At 40.5% G+C, this 20,802-nt stretch overlaps 4 protein-coding genes across 4 annotated transcripts; 3 read left to right on the top strand and 1 right to left on the bottom strand.

The window, feature by feature from the left end:
* Positions 1-232: 232 nt before the first annotated feature.
* LOC145454266 (N-acetylglucosamine-1-phosphotransferase subunits alpha/beta-like) lies at positions 233-14,582 on the bottom strand. The gene is made up of 19 exons (XM_080332265.1): positions 14,361-14,582; positions 12,803-13,218; positions 12,156-12,418; positions 11,804-11,975; positions 10,463-10,574; positions 9,626-9,766; positions 9,404-9,569; positions 9,039-9,154; positions 8,826-8,975; positions 7,603-8,408; positions 6,512-6,597; positions 5,698-5,887; positions 5,097-5,243; positions 4,963-5,041; positions 4,230-4,354; positions 3,914-4,019; positions 3,282-3,482; positions 3,086-3,222; positions 233-1,219 (listed from the first exon to the last, which is right to left on the bottom strand). The coding sequence occupies exons 1-19, from the start codon at positions 14,487-14,489 to the stop codon at positions 901-903; spliced, it is 3,861 nt and encodes a 1,286-aa protein (XP_080188391.1). The 5' UTR covers positions 14,490-14,582; the 3' UTR covers positions 233-900.
* Positions 14,583-14,782: 200 nt separating this feature from the next.
* On the top strand, positions 14,783-16,466 carry LOC145454271 (zinc finger HIT domain-containing protein 1-like). The gene is made up of 4 exons (XM_080332270.1): positions 14,783-15,029; positions 15,916-16,005; positions 16,121-16,272; positions 16,331-16,466. Exons 1-4 carry the CDS (start codon positions 14,889-14,891, stop codon positions 16,464-16,466), a joined length of 519 nt encoding a protein of 172 aa, XP_080188396.1. The 5' UTR covers positions 14,783-14,888.
* Positions 16,467-16,475: 9 nt separating this feature from the next.
* LOC145454267 (uncharacterized) lies at positions 16,476-17,762 on the top strand. Its single transcript, XM_080332266.1, has one exon. It carries the CDS (start codon positions 16,476-16,478, stop codon positions 17,733-17,735), a length of 1,260 nt encoding a protein of 419 aa, XP_080188392.1. The 3' UTR covers positions 17,736-17,762.
* A 2,524-nt stretch (positions 17,763-20,286) lies between these two features.
* On the top strand, positions 20,287-20,796 carry LOC145454242 (riboflavin kinase-like). The gene has a single exon (XM_080332241.1). It carries the CDS (start codon positions 20,287-20,289, stop codon positions 20,794-20,796), a length of 510 nt encoding a protein of 169 aa, XP_080188367.1.
* Positions 20,797-20,802: the final 6 nt, after the last annotated feature.

Raw genomic sequence — 20,802 nt, 5'->3', positions numbered from 1 at the left:
CTGATAAGATTGCAAACAGGCCACTGTAGACTCCACACGCATCTTCGCAGCATCGGATGCCACGACACGGGTTTATGCGATGTCGATGAGATGGTTGAGCACTTTTTAATTGATTGCAAACGCTATTCAACACACCGCAATCACTTGACTACAGCGGCGAATCTAGGCATCCCGTTTCAGCTCACATAACTGTAATATCTGTGTTGTATCCCATTGACAACAGAGTACAAACTGTTGGTTACCTTGTCTTTTATTGCACTGTTTTGATGAGATATAAAAAAGTAAGAATAATAGAAATCAGCAGTTTTTGGCACTTTCAATCACTCAGATGAAAAAGTGGTTGCAATAAATTGAGTTACAAGGCTTCAATCACAAAGATACGAAAACATTCATAGTCTACATCAATTAGTGGTGCTGCAGGCACAAAAAATCGGATTTGATCAGACATCACGAGCACAGGTAGCAATGAGATTTGTACCAGATCAGGAAAGTAAGTAAATATATATTATGTTCACTTGGTGTCCAGCTACACATAAATATATACTATATTCGCATGGTGTGTAGCTACTGCACAAGGGTACCGACAAAACTGTTGCTACAATACTAGATTGGGCGTGTCCACAGCCACATTTGTACAGTACAATGTCTGTCGATCACATCAGTATTGAAACAAGATGCAGTCAGGCTTGCCTTTTAGACATGAGCACCACAAAATGCATAGATTCACATACCAAGGAGGCACGAGCTTGGATGTAGATTTTAGTGGTATGCAATTGACAGTGTGGACACAGGGACTGACTGCGTGCCTACAGTGGAGGTCTGGGTTTATGCTGACATCAGATTCACACACATTACTGCCCTGTCACAATTATTATTCCAGGGTGGTCTGATGTCATTCGGCTACACAGTGGTTTCTCTTCCAGATCCCGTATCGCCAGAGCCAAACAAGGACAAAATTCTCCTTTTTAACAAGTTTCTCAACAACCTCCAATTTAGAGAATACCTCTCCCACAATGACGTTAACACAGTGAGAAGCAGCAGTACCACAAGCGCAAATCTCAGCCACCAAGTGACTCTCTCTCGGTGAGTCCTCCATTCATTGAGGGTCTTCACGTCTAGGAATCGATTGCGGTAGTCTTGTGGCAACTCGAATTGCGACTCAGTCGGGAAAAATGTCTCGTAGAAATCTCGCAATACTGCTTTCACCATTTTCACTTCCCTGTGAAAAAGGAGAAGACGTTGAAATACCAGCAATAACTCAAACTAGGCTGGTTGCACTTAGCCAGATTGAGTAAGGGGCCAGTTGATGCGATTGATTGCAGCTAATTGTGTGCTGAGCGTGTCAGTGAAATGTAATTCCATTTGCATGGATGACATAACATTTCTTCAAAGTGCTGAGTGGAGGTTGTTCGAATTCAGCAGATTTTGGAGCAAAGCAAAGGCTCAGTGTAAGGATGCGATGGCATCTTTGGTCACTATGGTACATAAGTCCTCAAGAAAAGCTTTATTTTAACCCGTTGTTCACTTCATTCAAACCCCAGCATCGTCAATGTTTCACATTTGCTTATTATAGCATACTGAAACAAATTTAGTATTTCAACTACCATATGCACCTAAAATATGTTGTTTTGACAAATGACCAGTGGTCCCCGTCGGTGAATTTGACAATGGAAATGTAATAGCTTACCTATTATGAAAATGATGCATAAATATTATATTAATGAATTGAAAGATAAATGCTTCCCTGAATACGAGCGTGAATTGTGATACGGCACTTGGGATGTATGTATTCAAGTTAGGGTAGGCGTACGTCAGGATTTAGGTTAATGTGCCAAATTCACTGGTAACATCAGAAACATCCCCCGACCACTTCAAGCTCAAGTCCCATCAGTGTTAGAGTGCTGAGTCGTGAAGGGATTAACTCAACACACACATCTGAAGCAAAACCATGAAAACATTGGCTTGAACTAGTTGATTGCAGATCCATCATCTATATTTGTAACAATGAGCAGAGCGATTGAAAATGCATGTCTTAGCCACGTCATACTATTATGACACAATTTTAGGGTTACCATATTTTCCTGGTATGAACACATCTTCTGTCAGTATGACGTCACACTAGCAACGCTTTTCCAATACATTGTCAAAAAGTTGGTCTTGGGTCAGCAAAACGTCTATGACAGGCCATTTCAACAATCCCCTTTCTGCATTCCATTCCAGAAAAACTCACACAAACTATATCTGTATCGCGAGCCAAGTACGCTATAGACTACGCCATTCTTGAAGGCGCCAAAACAGGTAACGGTGAACTACGGACTTTCGTCAATAATATTGGTAGCTGTACAATGCACATATTACCATTCGGGCTAGACAAAATCATTCGAGTCGGGTAGTAGATGATTTTTTCAACTACTGAAATTATATATTCTCTCTGTTATTGAGAATTAATTTATAAACGAGAATTATAGTTTCGTTACTGTTTTCCCAGTGGAAGGCAGTACAGTACACCTCGATAGGTCGCATCGCTACATACGAAAATTGTAGTATAAAGAGCCACACACGTTAGTGGCAATAACTTGTCTGTGAAGTAGTGATCAAAACGCAGAGCATTGTCACGAAGTACACCCAAATAGGTACGGCTGAAAAATTTATGTAATCAATCATTGGATTGAGAAATGACAACTCTTTGTTGCCGCACAATATGTAGACTACAGGTACATATCTAAACTTTTCACATCATTCGTACCATTTTGACTTCACCGGGAATGATACTCGACTGGACACGAAGACTAATACTAGATTGACAATCGAGTCACTCTGGTCCCCCATAAATATTTACACCTTTTCAGTCCATGTGATCTCCACTGATTTAGCAGAATAGCTGATGGAGAATACTTGAGAAAAAGTTGGAGAAACGGTAACTGGCAACCTCGAAAAACTCGGATTGCATTCAATTGATGAAAATTCAGGATATTCAAGCATATTGTAGCATTTTCCTCCAGAACACTAAAATTCCAGACATATGGTAACCTTATACTATGGTGAAATTCACTAATTGAGCTGAATTCGGTACAGATGCACTTACTTCTCTTGGCCGTGATCGATATTGTCGTTAAGACAAATAAATTTCTTTGGATTCTTTCTGATGTCGTCCAGCTGACCAACAACGACAGAAACGTTGCTTCTGATCATCTTAAACGTGATTTCGTCCTCCGGCATAACCTTCCGAATCAAATACGAGTCGCAACAAGGTCATTAGACTGAAAATAAAATTTACGAACCTCGTGTTTGTATTTATTTTTAGGCGTGAACGACTTGTTGATCAACTCCATGATAAACGGACAATTCACGACGAGATCTTCGGTGACAAAGGGCATTTCTTTGTCATAATATTCTTCCTCTAACGCCCACGGTTTGATGTCGTTGAGGGGTTGGTCCAGTTCTGATAAAATCCTACTACCGTTCTTAGGTGTTCCATCACTCTAAAATACAAATTTTCAGCATTTCGACCGACGTAAAATAGTAATTTCTCACACTAAAGCCCTTGCTAAAGAAATATGTTACTGTATCTTGTTAATTGCTCTCCGAAAACAAGCATCATGCACTTATCGAAAGGAAAATAATTGAAAGTTTACTATTATTGTATCACCATAGCAATAAAATTACACATTTACTCGAAGGACATAACTTTCAAACTAAACAATGGTTTTCATTGGTTTCCAGATGCTTTCCAAGTAAATACCGACTTATTAGTATCATTATCGCGAGTGCTAATTACGAGTGTAGTAATGGATATCATGGTGTGACTGGATTTAGTGAGCTTGGCGGCTGGCTATAACATAAATATATTGTGGTCTACGTATGCCTTAATAATGCTACAATCACGGATCTGCCCGTGATGGTTAGTTTGTACCTCCTTAGGGCCGTACAACTCCCATGCGCACTCTTTCAATTTGTCCTCCATTTCGGTCAATTCCTGTAGAGTGAGCGGCAACACATGAGTACGAGTAGCAAACAGCCTGAAAAAGACACAGGTGTAAAGAGATGAAAAGCCAGATGACCAGATGCAGTGAAAAAATCTCCATGCACCATTTGTACAAAAGCCTTGTATATGATTCTCACAGCACAGTTAGAGCCTACATATTGGCCGAAACGAAAGCCTTAGGATATCTACCAAACCATAATCACAGATTGCAATACTGCTACATCATTACATCAACGTGGCTAACCTTAATTCTCGATCCGACAGCACTCCGGAATCATCGGTATCCATGGTACGAAAAACGTTGATGGCATTCACCGGCTCCATGACGCTCATCATGTAATAGTCGTAGGAAAAAGCAAATTGCATGTCCTAAAAGTCAAGAGGTGGTCAGTAATGAAGTACCCAGTTGAGTTGATCTTACAATATTAACACTGATCCCCCGGCGATTAACTACAAAAAAGTTGGCGACGCTCAGTCTCAAGGTACTTCTTATAACGACTTCCTCTTGCGATTCTAGGAGGCCGAGTTGCGCAAATTTTCAAAAGTGACTCGAGTCGGGTGATTCGAAAAACGACTCCAATTTGAGTCGCATCATCCCAACATAGTCAGAAATCAATGAACATATTGATAACAGCATGCTCCGACGATCACTTTTAAGTGCAATTGAGCGGCTTGAGAAAAATCCGGGTAAAATCACGTATCACACATGAATTAGGTAGTTAACTTTGTTATTGTCAATACATCTGCAGCAGTGTTGATTGCAACTGTTTTTACCTTGGACCACACATTGGTTTGAGTATATCACTAGTTTGATCTGAATGTCGCACAAAATTGTGTAACTTACATCCAAGGTAGACTCGCGTGTCTACCCGGTCAATATCTCACACCGCATCTAACTCTTGCCAATTAAACAAACCACAACTTAATGACTAAAAAGACTCATATATAAAATCCTGCTATGTGTTGCGGCATCTTACCTGCGAATGTCGAAGCTTATGCGACGAAGTCACGTCATATTCCCTGGGATATCTCGCTTGCAGTTCGTACATGATATCTCTGAACAAAACAGCGCTGCTATTGAAGCACCGCAATGAAAGTCCTCAACGATTACCTGTCGATGAAATGGGGCATGTGAGCCGGTACTTTACGCTGTGTGTACCCAAAATCGCGGTTGTAGAGATTGCTGACAAACCGCAACGAGTCGGCGAATGTGTCTAACAGACGTCTCTGCCCGGCGTGCCGCGAATCAATTTGATACCTGTTAAATAGTAAATGAACAAGTGCATATCGGTACCAGAGATGGTCAGTAGCGAAGTACTTCTACTGTTTCAGAGCAGTGAGCACGCCGTGCATTTTAAACTATTTAAAATTTTACTTAACCATTTTTTCCGTAAACGTACTTTGGATTTTGCAAAACTTCATTGTCATGTCATAACATGTCATTATTCATTTTGCGTTAGGCACAAAGACCTTGCAAATTTAGAGAGTAGCCGCCTCAGATTCACTGATGAAAGAATGCCACCCCGCGACCAAATCTTTGAACTACTTCCTTCCGTACTTTTCACATCTTCACTTACTACTTCCACTCAAAGCTGTGTTAACAGGTCTTGAACATCGCTAGTTCTACTTGCACACGAGTAGAACTTTACACCGTCACTTCTACTTCAAACACTGGCTACTTTGACCGCCTCCAGTAATGTAGGGATTCTCACCGCATTTTGAGTTGCTCCCGCTTCTCCGTCTCTTCCACTTCTTTCACAAAAGCATCAAACCGACCAAGTTGCTCCCACGGAAGAAACCCGGCATTTCCTTCCGATTTTTTCGGTTGATTCGCCAATATCTCATCGACGCCGTCGGTCTCGTCGCTCTTGAGCCAAAGAAGCTTTCTACCGTTGTAGTTGTCTGAATGAAACAGAATAAGCCTCGCGGTAGTCCTGCGGAAATTCAGGAACGTATCGACGAGAACTCAGCAAATAACTTAGACCCACTATAATTGGACACTCAGGTGATCGAAATTGAAGGTTTGTCAGAGACATGGAGATTCGATTAAGTATCGTGACTTCACAAAAAGAATTTCGTGATGATCAAAACAGGATCAAATAAGACGTGTACACTTGAATTCAGATGCGATTCGAAACCTACATTTTAAATGACTCGTGTATTTTTTCGATTCAAAACATAATCCAGCCATTTACAGTTGTATATATAAGAGTAGGATATCTTTGTCCTTAATGTTTTTGCGGCATATACACCGACTGATGACATACATACACAAACACACGATCTGTAACGATCATACCACGAGTACATGATGTGCATATGCCGCTGGACAAGTAAGGTGCAGATATAACTTTGTAGGACTTTTTACGTCTTGCACCACCCGTTCATGCTGTCCCGGATATGCTGACCGCCAAAAGTCATGGATACCAGTTTTACTAATCGAGAAGCTGGACCCTTCATCATTACGCTATCCTGTCGGTTATATTGCCCAATGTAATTCAAGCAACGTGGAGTAACACTCCTTACCTTCTTTAATCGACTGCGACTTGTTTTGTTTTTTCTTTATAAACCGATAAAACGGATTGTCGACGTTTCCAACCTTGTCTTGTTTCCTAAAATAGACAAAAGCCTGTCAGGAACAAAGCAGGCTAGCGCTCATTCCGCCCGGCAAGTCACTCGATTAATGTGGTTATAGTAGCGAGCCGCATCAACCAGAGTGTAGTTAGTGTAGCGCAGACGTGACCAAGATACCGTTGGTACCGAGTAGAAGTAAAAACAATGATGTAAATTTCTACTTAAGCAAAAGTAGAAGTAGTGATGGCAAGTAAGTATTCTAGGTTCAGGTTTGTACAAAACACTGAACACTGTGGAAGTAGCTTAAAATCATAAACACTTTAGGAAGTAGCACAACTAGGCAAAATCTACTTGGGTACTTTAAAAAACTAGAGCAGGGTTGTAACCAAGTCACATGGCAATCTCACTTTTATAGTTTTGACCCGAGTCAAGTCGAGTCATTTTCACTTCACCATCGAGTCAAGTCCAAATCCAAGTCATCGAGCAGAGGGCCGAGTCCAAGTCATGGTATTATGACTCGAGTCCGAGTCCAAGTCATTTTGTTGACTGCTCAGTTTCCAGTTGAAGTTTTGTTAAACCCACTTTTTATAACTCTGTTTGCTGGTATCGAATGGTTCGAATTTATAATATACTAATTTTCCTCACTTTTAGCAGTTTCTGGTCGCTTTTTCAAGAACCGGTACCAATAGACGAAATCCCAAGAGTGCGGTTAATTTTCTTCTCTTCGAAATTACAATGAAATTTCGGTCTTGGCTGTCTGAGGCTCGAGTCATATGACTTGGTTGGAGTCATGCGCAATGACTCGAGAGTCCAAGCCGAGTCAATACACAGATTGACTCGTGTCGAGTCAAGTCGTTTCCGTGTTTTGAGAAAATGACTCGAGTCAAGTCAAGTCATCAGAAAATCTTGACTCGAGTCATTACAACCCTGAACTAGAGCTACTTCTTTCGTGACCAGACACACCCAGTCGTGTGTTTCGACTGAGTGTGTAACCACTGCTACTGTTCTCACTTCCAAACAAATCAATTCCATTCAAAACCCACCTTTGCAATTCATGCCGCTTATCTTCGTGTTGCGGAAGCGCTTTCTCTCCAGGGTCGCCTTTCTTGTGTTGGTGACTGTTCTCTGACAAATCGCTTGCGACATCTGCCGGCTGTTTATTGTTCAAAATCTTTTCAGTACTCGTACTTTTGGGTGTCTGTGGTGTGTTCGTGCTGAATTTTAGAGCGATAATCTTTTCATTCAATACGGTCGATTGAAGCGGCTGCGCTTTGATTATGTCAATGTAGGGCGTCAGTAGCTTTGCCCTCAATTTGCTGTAACCAGATTGGGTGATTATATCATTCTTCAATTTCATATCCAAATCGTGAAGTTCCTTTTGGACTTCCGCGGGCAAAACCGTCACATCAAACAATCTCAGAATATCGAAATCGGGCTTAACTTTGTCTGTGATCTGCCGATGAATTTTGGGACGCTTCATATCTTCCGGGAATGAAAGAATCCGGAAATAATCGTCGTCTTCTTTTTTTCGCTTCACCATGTCATTGAAAGGTTGTTTAACTTCAGATTCGGCGTTTGACTCGTTTAATTCCGTCACGTTAACGGTGGCGTTTGCGGACGGATGAGCCGTCACGTTGAACCAGATTGTGATCAATTCGTCGTCCCCAGTCTCTCCTTTTCTAAACAGCGACGACGACGAGCTAGGGTGGCCCGTAAGAGACACTTTGATGTGTGAAAAATTTCCGTTCCATTTATACACCAAGGTCGTCACGTTGTATTTATTAGACACTGCCGCTGTTCGAATAGACGAGTCTTTTTCGTATTCGGCAGCTGTGACTTTCTTGAAATGCTGTAAAATGATGTCGAAGTTCGCGGCAAGCTTTTTCTAGTAACATGTGCACTAATCAAACCGAAAATATCCAGCGACTTCAAACTAACTTGAATTGAATGATAAATTGAAATTTCGAAATTTGAAATTTGGCATTGCTTTAGTCGAAAAATGTTTATAAATCTTGCATCGACTAGACACCCACACTGCTTTTTAGTACATTCTCAGTATATTTCGTGTTGAATTTCTAATTGATAGAGCTTTGGTATGCTTCTCAAAGTATTAAGAACTCAAGTACTGCAGAATATGATTTTATAATGACCAACAGGGGTCTTCAACACAGATGATATTGCGTTCAGAAAACCAGATTTACATTTAGTCATGAAGCACAAATGCACAGCGTAACTGCATCTCACAAACCAGAATTACAACACCAACCTTTGACAGGTCAATGTACGCATTTTTTATTCCGGGAGGTATCTTATAAAGAGATCCGTTCACCATCTTGAACTGAATTTTGTAGATTTGATCAAAATTGCTTCTGCCGCAATCTCCAGCGTCGAATCCGCACTCGATTTTATTGCAGGACTGCGAAATAGGCATTGAGATATTGTGATTTACAGGAAAAACAAATTATTGACTCTACCAAACCTGATCACAAAATTTATCAGAAAGCCAAGAGTCTGCGCATCCACTGTAACAATACTGTGACGGAGTGAAGCTGTACCCGCCTCCAGCAACACCCACACCTGGACGAACGTTATCCCCTGAAAGAACATACCCGCATTAGCCCACTTAACACAGGATTACAGACTCTTTAACATTTCAATTAGACCGCACGCCACTACAACCCAATCCTTGAACGAAAGGACGCATATCGAACGCTCTTAACGCAGACTTGAGATGCACTTTTGATTGACCAGTGCAACTTTTTCACACACTCAAGTACCATCGACAGAACCAATAAAGAAATACCAGCACAATTGTATCAATAACCTTCAACTTGAAATTCTCACCGACACAATCCCCGCCATCCCAGCTGCACTGAGATACGTTACAAGCCGAATCACAAAATCCGTCTTTAATCCAACTCGGAGAGCATCCGTCTGCACAATTAGGCACCGGCCAAGTGAGATAGACCTTCTGCCCGAAACTATGAGTGTAGAAATCGTCAGGCCACACCTGTCGGATTGCAAGCAATGAAATAACACCACAAGCAGCCTTCACATGTCCCTTACCTCTCTACCAAACATCACATCGTCGTTCATGTAGATGAATTTTTGAGCCAAACCTTGTATCCTATGTATATGAGATTCGATGGCTGGCGAGCTGAATGTGGGCAGGTGACTTTTGTTCACGAATATGTCGTCGTGCGTTACCTAAAAGAGTATTATATTGCTATGTGTTCTTATTCCCTATACGCTTACCATACAAGTTTCAAGTCTCAAAAGTATTTATATTCTCCGTGGAACAGTAATATTTCAGAAATAGGGCCAGGGTTGTCACCAAGTCACAAGTCAATCTCACTTTTATAGTTTTGAATCGAGTCAAGTCGAGGCATTTTCAATTCACCACCGAGTCAAGTCCGAGTCCAAGTCAGTGAGTCCTAGTGTCGAGTCACTTGACTTGGTTCGAGTCATGCACAATGACTCGAGGACAAGTCGAGTCAATACAATAATTGACTAGAGTAGAGTCATTTTACACATTAGAAAAAATGACCCGAGTCAAGTTGAGTCACTAGAAAATCGTGACTCGAGTCGAGTCATTACAACCCTGGAGTGCAGTACTGGAGCCTCGCCTATTATATCATTGATATGACTTTGAAAGTAGAATATGTACGGGCAATGACTATTTCTTAGCACTTTGTGACCATTGTGAGGTTCGATCACCACTTGATGAATAGTGATTGTGAATAGTTCAACAGAATTGGAATACATGGCAGCTGAAGTAAGCGTGATTGAAATAGAGAGGAAGACACATATTCTGCTACCAGTATGGGAAGGAGCAATTGCTTCAACAGTCATATCCATAAAGTAGCATCAAGTAAAAGAATAGCAGTAATTGGTACATCATACCACATTGATTCTCAGATTGTCCAGATTCAGCCAGTAGGGGATCTGCCCGTTTGTGACAATGAATACTTTTCGTACCCAAGGAGCAAATTTCTCAACTGATCGTAACGAATACCTGTCGTACAAAAAATAATAAATAGAGACATTTTGAGCAATTTCCACAATTTCCACATTTGCACGCCACAAATACTAGCCTATCCTGTTAGTACAGAGTCTGGAATCAGATATGTGCTAGACCAGCGGTTCTCAACCGGGGGTCCGCGGACCCCTGGTGGTCCGCGAAGCATTTTCAGGGGGTAATAATTGATAACCTAATTTTGTTTTAAATTGAGAAGATCACGAGGCAGTTTCACTTCATTACTAGTAAAACTCCAGAGCTCATATTAACAGAATGGCCATCTGAGATGAAATATCTTACACTGTGCAGACTCATTTTAATTGCCAATAGCCTACTGATACAAACATTTTGGTGTTTAGAAATGTTATCTTGGGAATTGTGAAAAAAAGTTGGATGAGTAAGGTCAATCACGGCGACTTCCATATGTTTACAAAAATTGTTTTTCTCCTGTGATATACATAACCATTTTTCAATGATAACTTCAAGATAAGCTGCTAGAATGCTAGATAGAAAAGACCAGGCTTAATGTTATATATTCATCTGTCAATTTTGGTGCTATATTTGTTACGATTATACCCATATGCGTCGTCGGAAGCGTTATGCGCTATTATTACATTCGCCAGCACATATATTTGTGAAAATGGATTTTCAGCACTCGTTCACATCAAATAGAAGGCACCGATTTTCAAGACACGACCACGTATATTTCAAGAAATGCAGTTGCAGAAATTTGAGATAATAGAAGTCAACCCTAGTTCCACATGAATAGTATGATCTTATTTGCACGAAAAGTCATTTTGTTACTGTTTATCACTATGCCTACAGTAATCATTTACACAAGACAGAGATGACAATTGCACAATGATTGAGCTAAATTTGAAGTAAAACTTCGTGGGGGTCCGCGGGGTCTGTGACGTTCCGAAAGGGGTCCGCGAAGACAAAAAGGTTGAGAACCACTGTGCTAGACATCATAGCTTGTAGTGTAGCATGATCAACATGCCAAGTGATGATGACTTCCTGCATTTTCTATTGTGCAGTAATGAAAACCATATCTAAAATAGCTGTTGGGTCTATCTGTTAATTTTGTTGATACAAATATTGCGGAATATTTGGAGACACAGGCCTACCCAGCTTTAGAACTGCAACGACATAGGCCTAATATCACACTTCAAAATAATCGCTTGGCAACTCGGTGTAAACCTGTGCTATTAAAATTTGACACACACCTCAATTCTTCATTATCTTCAAATCGACTCCTGGCCAAATCTCCGTGATCTTCCTCTGGCAGATTCACCACAATACGAGCTGGTAACACATTCACCATATTCGATCCAATTCCAAAAAATGAAAGTGTGGTGTTGTCCTTAGGATCAAGAATCTTATCGACCAGTCCAGAATCTAAACAAATTATACATGCTGTAAATCCTGTGTTGACCCATGAACCTCATACATTCAGAATACTGCGATAATATAGTATTTACATCCTATGTGCACCAAATTTTGTGTCAATTACTTGTAAACACGACTGAATAAAAATATTTGATCTACAAATTATCTATAAATCAACTGAGTACTGACCGCTGGTCCACACGAGAGCAAGATTTTGGCCAGGAGCCACATAAATCCATTCGGTTGCAGATTTAATATTATCAGGTAGCTTCTCTTTCAAATCGTCCGAGTCTAATTTGTCAGGAATCCCTTTCAAAACGATTGCTTTCTTCAGCGCCGACGACTTTCGAACATAATTTGCTGTCGTTATGAAAGTGGGTATTAAGGTATGATTGTCTTGTCTTTGTCTCATAGACTTTATCGCTTCTGAAACCTTTTCTTTATCTTGAAACCTGGGATAGAGGAATGAATGAGTGAAAATGCAGTAGTTTGGTAGGATTCTATATGGTTATCGGAGAATCCGAAGAAGGAGAGAGAGAAATGCACCACACAAAATTCTATTAGATGTAGGCCTAAATCTAGGAGAAATATGTTAAAATTAAAGTAAAATAATAGGTGCATGGACAAGGAAAAGTCCAATAATAAACACTTACTGGCCGCAATTTAATGTCAAACATCAAGATTTGACAATTGTTTCAGGTCTGTATTTCGATGGTAACAACCTTGTTATTGTTATCAAATATATTACATTATGGTAAATTGCAGTATCAGCAATATTTACTAGTCATATCGCAGATACAATTCTGAATTAGTACTCACTATAGCCATCTACTCACCGAAACAACGTTACATTCGATCTGGTATCTCCAACAAATCCCTTGGAAACTTTTATATGTTCCAGCCATTGGGCCTCAGAAAGCTCTTCAATACTCTGTTTCGCGTTTTCAACCGTAAAACTGTACTGCATGCTCGGATGCATGGCAAAACACGGCAACGAAAAACAATCCGGGTGAGAGCAATGCGGAAATATCTCCGGAGATTTTGAGTCACTTTCCTCGCTATTGGCATTCAGTTCAAATTTCAGCTCATTCAATTGCTTCATTAAAACAGGGTCCGATCCGTTGACCCAAGTGTAGACAATGTCTATTGGAATTGGGGCGCCTATCGCCGCTTGAAACGTACGTCCCGCGATGTTGTCGTGATAGAGACTGAATACGGATTCATATTGAGTTTGACTCCATTCCAGCAGCTCCTGGGAAATATTCAAAAAATCGGTATTTTGAGGAAATGTCCTTTACTTTTTAGTCCAGTGGTTCCCAACCTGTGGTATGCGAGTAGATTCTTTTTGGACCGAAGGAAATTATTAGTTCGGGTGGGGTTGATTTTGAGTTTTTTAAGCTGTCGTCGTGGATATGGAGAAGAGATCTAGTCGTAATGCATTGGGATTCTTACCCAACCAAATTCGGTTTTAATATATTTGACCACAAGAATTCCAGATGGATCCACAACAGAAATCATATACTACGCCTTAAAATGGCCCGTTTATTTTCTGTTTCGCAGCGTTCAGCAGCTCAACACAATGGAAACATTTTTGACCGCCTTCGGCGCGTGTAGCTTGTGCAGGCGGTACGCGAGCAGTGCATAAAACCTTGAAATGGTACGTGGGTGAAAAAAGGTTGGGAACCACTGCCTTAGTCCTACTGTAATGTTACATGTAACATACAATGTAGCACCCCTACGTGGTCAGTAAAACTGATACTTTTTCCAAGTAGGCTACTTGAGTAGGTTTTGCCAACTTACTCAAGTGATTATGATTTTAGACTACTTTCGGTAGTCAAGTTGATACCTTACTTTGAAGACTTTGGATTTTGTAAAGTAGGCCTACCAAGTTTTTTAATTGTTACATCACGATATGCCTACGAGCCTACCGCTGTAACGGAATTAATTTTCGGATATCGCAGCTATTTCTAATTTCATAAATCCCATTTTGCATCTAGCAATTTCAAAAGTTGCTACGGTCGATTGACTGCTAAAATTATGTGACCCCACTGACCCCTCCACCAAATCTACTTTATGAAATTAATTACTCTAAAAATAGTAGTTTTTCGAGCTTAATTTCCATCTTCCACTAAAAGTAGTTTTGATAGGTCTGGGAAATTGCTACTTCTACTTGTGTATTTGGTACAATCAGATGCAATTAATAGACGTCGAGATTTTAAAACGCCAAAAGTACATTCTAACATAGGGCTAACATAGTTAGCCTATAGTCTTTAATTTGATATTGTCAACTCAATACTATATAATACTTACATAAATCTAGCGATGCATTCATTTAGCTCCGTAATATTGACACCGGTTCTACGAAATGCATTGTATATAATTCAAGTGACTCACCTCCCCAAACTGGAACATCGAATACAAAACAACGACTATCCCAGCAAAAGCGAAATATATTCCATATTGGTGTGACAAGCAGGTATACGTATGCCTCTGCAACAACTTGAAGAAAATGCTCTTCCTCATTTTTACACCCAGTTAGGCTAAACGCGTAATGCAATCCCCACACTAAACCTATAACGTCGTCTCGTAGTCGTTGACAGAACTTCGCTTGAATCTCCGTGTTGACGATGGACGTGAGATCTTGCATAAGTAATTGGCGCGTGACGATCGTATTTTGTAATACTACGAGTATGTGCATGGTTTTAAATCGTCTACTTTTGTCTTTCTTTGCGCAATGCCGTAGTATTAGATTTATGCAAATTTATCAGAACTGTTGTACTGATGATTACATGAGTTATGGTTCTTGTAAATAGAATATTCCCCAACCACTGACTAGGAAGAACCGCTTGAATGACGACATGTTATGCATATGGAAAGTGAGTTGGATGGGCATTGCGGCGGCAATTTTGTTTGTTGATACAGATGGCGCCTGGTGTGGAGGGAGTTACTCGCCGAGAATCGTCAAGGCTACAAGAAGGCGGATCACGTCGGATATTAGATAGTGCCACACGAATACGTCGCCTTAACAGGCAGTTAGAATCACTGGAAAAAGATAACTTCCAGGTAACTCAACTGAGAAATTCACGTTTACGAAATTACGTTTTCCTTTACGACCCCGACCAGTGCTGCTCCAAACTAGCCGTTTTACGGCTCTCATTTACCACTGAAAATCCTGCAAGAATACCGTGTATGGTCATAGACAGTTGATGTTTGTTTCTATATTATAGTTCACGTCAATTTTTCTACAAGCAAATGCCGCATCTGAAAACCGGGAATAGAGTTCCAGCTGGGCCAGCTGAGCTGGCAGCATCCCTGTATGGAATCGGTGTCCTGTGCTCACACTACGTTTCATTTTTATATTATTTCTTATTAAATTACTTCAACTTGGAGAATCATCGCTGCTCACCTGATATATCAGGCAAAACGAACCGAGATTCCAGTAGGGGCAGCATCGAGCATGCTACCGTATATGACAAATATATGTCACATGACGAATATATCTTGATTTATACTGGTCTTAGACCTTTATATAATATTTCTGTAAACTGAAGAGCACATGCCCATACAAATGAATGTATATCCCCCCCTGCAAACTTATATGTCTGAATATTTATCGCATATATACGCTCTAGTCGTTTGTTTCAATGAGTATTAGCATTTGCCAATTCGTGTCTATCAACGGTAAAATAACCGATATGGAATCTATAGAAGTTGATATGCATGCTTTTGAATTAGCCGGATGGTGAGATCCTAAGGCAGGCTGCAATGGCTACATGCTTTGAAATGTTGGTTATAAGTAGGCCTATTTTTATGTTTCAATTCAAGGTTTGGAACCACTGTTTTAGAGTAAACTCTACAGTTCCAGTGTGTGATGTACAACTACAATGGCAACGAACTTGATGCTTTCTGTGATTTCCGAGTACATAATCAGTGATACGTATTATTACAGGAAGATCCACACTCCGCATACTCCGATTCCAAAAGGAAACGACCAAAGTTTGGTATTGCCTCAGATGATGAAATAGAGGATAGCGAAACGGTACGGTATATAACAATTATTCATATAAATTATACAAATTTTGAAATCTGAAGTGATTGTGATTTCACTAATAGCACATTCTACGGTATGTAAGTATTCCTTTTTTCTCAAACAGGTAACAAAGAAAAAGAAGAAGACAAGAGGCGAATTTCAAAAACAAATATATCGAAAAAACTTCTCGGCTTTACTGGATGAAGAAAGAATTCGCTTGCAAGATAAGGATAAAACAAAACCAAATTACTTTGGTGCGGTAGCTCCCCAGTCTAAGTATGCAAGAATAGTTTAAATGTGGTGGCATCAATAAGAAAAATAAACTTTTCTTCAGATTTCCAATTCGCCGCTTCTGTGCAGTTTGCGGCCTGTTATCAAATTACACCTGCATTTCATGTGGTGCACGATACTGCAGTGTGAAGTGTCTCAACACACACAAGGAGACTAGGTGTTTAAAGTGGACTATATAGCTGTACATCATGGCTGAAACCACATTGCAAGAACTGGTGGAAAAGAATAAGTTTCTAGAGGAAGAATTGCAAACTTTGAGGGACTTATTTCAAAACTTGAACAGCGAAGCGGGTATGGAAAATCCTGATCAGAGAAGATCGTTCATGCTGAAAGCGCAAAATTATCAGTTGGAAAGACAATGCATGTTGCTATCACAAGCTCAATCAAACCGAGCCTCCGTTTTGACAGAGATTGAAAGCCAATTACAACAGATAATAACAATATTTCAGTCTTTAATCGCCGAAAAGAAGCCTGGTCCCGACGTGTCTGTCAAAAGATCACAACTCATGGCATACTTGGGTAGTCTACGAAAAATGAAAAATTCTTTGTTCAAGCAATCTCAACTGGAATCATCCGATAATCTGCGCTTACCATCTCTCATGAGCGGCACTAAATTTCTAAAATCTCATGCACCTTTAGACTGTATGGATCTCTTCAAAATGAGACCAGAAAATTTGAACACCAAGTATCTTTCCTACCTGGAACAAGAACTTTCGCAATTGCGCAAGCAATTGATATCGTTGAACCTGCTAATGCAGTCGCACGGATTCAACACTGATATAAATAATGCTGATATCAGCAAATATTTATGCAGTCCGTGGGTTAAAAAATTCGGTGAAGAATCTGAGAAATGTGTCACTGCATTGGAACATTGCTCAGACGAACTAGTTGCCTTGTCCCTTTTACAGCCATCTGCTCCTTGGTCCAAGGTGAGAATAGCAGATGATTTTGGAGCATTGAAGTTCGACAAAATCATAAAATCATTGCCATCTTCGTTGCAAAAAAACTCTGTGATCCGTTCAAAGATAACGGAGATGATTCGCGCCCATGATCATGTAACTCAATGTCAGAATGACAACATCAATCTGTTGCGGAGGCAATTGGAATACAACAAGGCTGTGCAACGGATCCAGTTACAGTTCATGCTGCAGTTTTCACACAACGTATGGACTGATTATCAAGCATGGAAAGAAAGCGCTGTTGACGGCATTTGCAATCCCATCGCGGGACTAATGCAATCTTGGAGGAATTTGAAGGAAAACCAACATGATGTTAACCTGAAGCAGTTTCTCAGCAGTTTCAAAACTTACGAATCGCATCTGGAGAAGTTGTCAAGTCCTGGTGGCCATACAGACATGTTGAATAAGTTGAATGAACATTTGGATCAATCCTTGAAGAGAGTAGCTGCCGAATATGATGAAGCGATAGATAAATTGTCCCATCCTTGAATAAAAATATTCTCATTGCAGTAATAATAGTATTATATATTACATCGTTCAGTGGGAAGAAGTGTTCCGTTTGTTTCAGTTATAAACACGAAACTGGCTTGAAATCGTGATTGAAATCAATCCCATACCGTGGTTTAGTAATCAATAGTTTGATTGGTGTTTGGAAAGATTCACGAATATATGAGTGAAACTTCAATTTGAAATGACTGTTCCCTTCTCCAAAAATCTTTAGTTTCCATGAGTCATAATCAACGGATCGTCTCTCAGCCATAAACATTAACTGCAGAAAATTGGATATTGGTTGAGAATTCGAGGTGTGACAATTTTGAGCAATGACGTGAGACGTGACGTCAAAGATCCATCCGACATTATAAACTCAAACGACTTCGTAATTCAAAAGTGCCGAATACGAAAATATAGCCAGATATTTGCATGTAGTGAGGCAGAAGCTGCCGCTGGTGAACGTGACAATGGCCAATGAACTCGGTGTGCAGCGTCCGTGGCCAAATGACGTGATTTGCTTGGTGATAGGTATTCAGCGGGTGGATCTACCCGACTGACATTTTGATAATTTCGATGGTAAAGTTCAGGTAAACGACAAAAGTAAATCCTGGTTACCACATTCTCACGAAGAGCTTCTTGGAGGTACAGAACTTCAATATACAATTAAATAGTATATTCATATTGAAATGAACCCGAATATTTTCGGCTGACACTCGTCAGGGGTAATCGTCAGCAACTAGTAGAGAATTGGAAAGAACATTGTCTATCAACAATCGTATCACAAAATATGACGTCACCAGCATGAAATTTCGAATGAGAGAGCGTTCAATGTACTATTTTTAGGTGATACACGAACTCCTTTTGTTGACAGAGTTTTGGTTGGTGTATTTTGATAAAAGTTGATTCCAAGGCACACAAATGGAATTGTGAACGGCCTCGACCTACGACTCGAAATCGGTCGTCTCGATAATTATTCGCACAAATCGGATTATCCAACAGATGTTTGCCGATGGCAGAATTAATGGCTTTTGATCGATCAGCATCAATCTTGAGTGGATGAGTTAAGGGTGAGCTTTTCACATCGCGTGACGCACGTGTTCTGATAAATCTGGGGACATGTTGGTTTATGCGGTCCTGCAGACGTCTTGACGTTCTTCCCACGTAGCCACAATCACAGTGGCACCTATATTCGTACACTACATTACTTTGTTGAAGTGCAGGAAGCACGTCTTTGCGTGTTGAAGGGAGCAGTTGTGTTGTTGTAAAAATCACATTGGTTTTGACTGTATCGTAACATTTACCGACAGCAGAAATCAATTGTTTTTCAAAACGGGTGGAAATGGGGCCAATCCAAGGTAGATGGATATAAACATCTTTTATTGTTCTCACGACTGAATCAATTTTTGTAGCTAGCAGTTCCTCATTTCCGTCTGATGAGAGTAGCATCCTCTCCCACTGGCGATGATTAATCCAATTCGTGGACTTGGTACCAGGGCTGTAACCAAGTCACAATGCTTCGAGTCACAAGCCAATCTCACTTTTATAGTTTTGACTCGAGTCATTTTCAATTCACCACTGAGTCAAGTCCAAGTCAGAGGGTCGAGTCTGAGTCATGGTGATATGGCTCGAGTTCAAGTCATTGTGTTGACTGCTCAATTTCCTGTTAGTCTTGTTAAACCGACATTTTATAACTCTGTTTGGTGATTTCGAATGTTTCGCATTTATAATATACCAATTTTCCTCACTTTTAGCAGTTTCTGGTCGGATTTTCAAGTACCAGTACCAATAGACGAAATCCCAATAGTGTGGCTACTTTACTATTCTTCGAAATTACAATGAAATGTCGGTCTTGGCCGTCTGACTCTCGAGTCATATGACTTTGTTCAAGTCATGCGCAATGACTCGAGTCATTTCCATATTTTGAAAAAAAATGACTCGAGTCAAGTCGAGTGATCAGAAAATCGTGACTCGAGTCATTGGTACACTGCAGGTACCAGGCGTCTTTGGTGTGATGTTCCGAGCTCATATTTCTATAAACGAACAAACGACGCATACATAGGAGTGCTTATCAGCAAGGTTACCTGACGTTTCGACACCGACAGTTACTTTACACCAGTGCTGAGTTGGTAGCAGCGCCAATTTTCGTTCTAGGTTTTGTAAGGAGGTACGCGCTAATGCGGGTGGTGGTAACTTTATCTCTACTTATTTGCGCCGGATTTTAGATGACCAGGCCGGCAGCCCAGATCATAGCAATTTACAACGTAGCCACGTTACGCCCAGATCGAGAGAAAATGTTTTAAAATCTGACGCGACGCATGATCGCGTATTCTAGCTGATTGCGCAACACCAGACTTACCGGTAGAATGGGTAATGATGACACGGCAAGGAGGACATTTCTAATTCACGACATCGTTCAGTTCTCGGAACCAAGAAAACGCGTGAATTGATTGGGGATTGCGGTGCCGTTATTTAATGCACGCACTCACAAGCACTTGCTCGTGTACGTACATACTATAGTGGAAAATTTTATCGAGCGCATCGTATTATGATGAATGGTACAACGAAGGTGGCATCTCTTCCATTCTTCACCAGGGGATTGGTAGTGAAAGGTTTCGGAAGAGGAAGCAAAGAGTTGGGTATTCCTACTGCGAACTACCCAGAATCAGTGGTGGAAGACCTCCCTTCTGATATATCGGCTGGAGTATACTACGGTTACGGCCAAGTCAATGGTGGATCAATCTACAAAATGGTAATGAGTATCGGGTGGAACCCTTACTACAACAACACGAAAAAATCGATGGAGACGCACTTGATTCACGAATTCGATTCAGACTTTTATGATCAAGAACTAGCAGTAGTGATTATTGGATATATTCGTCCTGAACTTAACTTCAACTCGCTAGAGGAGTTGGTGTCTGCCATTGAGGGTGATATCGAATTCGCAAAAAAGATGTTAGATCTTCCCGAGTCTAAGTCTTATTTACATCACGATTTTTTCACATCCAACCATTCCAATGCAATAAATGAGGAGGAGGATGAAACAAGATCTAATTTATAACTTCTA

The sequence above is a fragment of the Botryllus schlosseri genome, chromosome 13 (genome assembly GCF_051294905.1).
Source record: "Botryllus schlosseri isolate E-star chromosome 13, Bs_hap1, whole genome shotgun sequence".
Lineage (NCBI taxonomy): Eukaryota > Metazoa > Chordata > Ascidiacea > Stolidobranchia > Styelidae > Botryllus > Botryllus schlosseri.
Note: the sequence above shows the minus strand (reverse complement) of the source record. Positions and strands in the feature narration are given on the sequence as shown.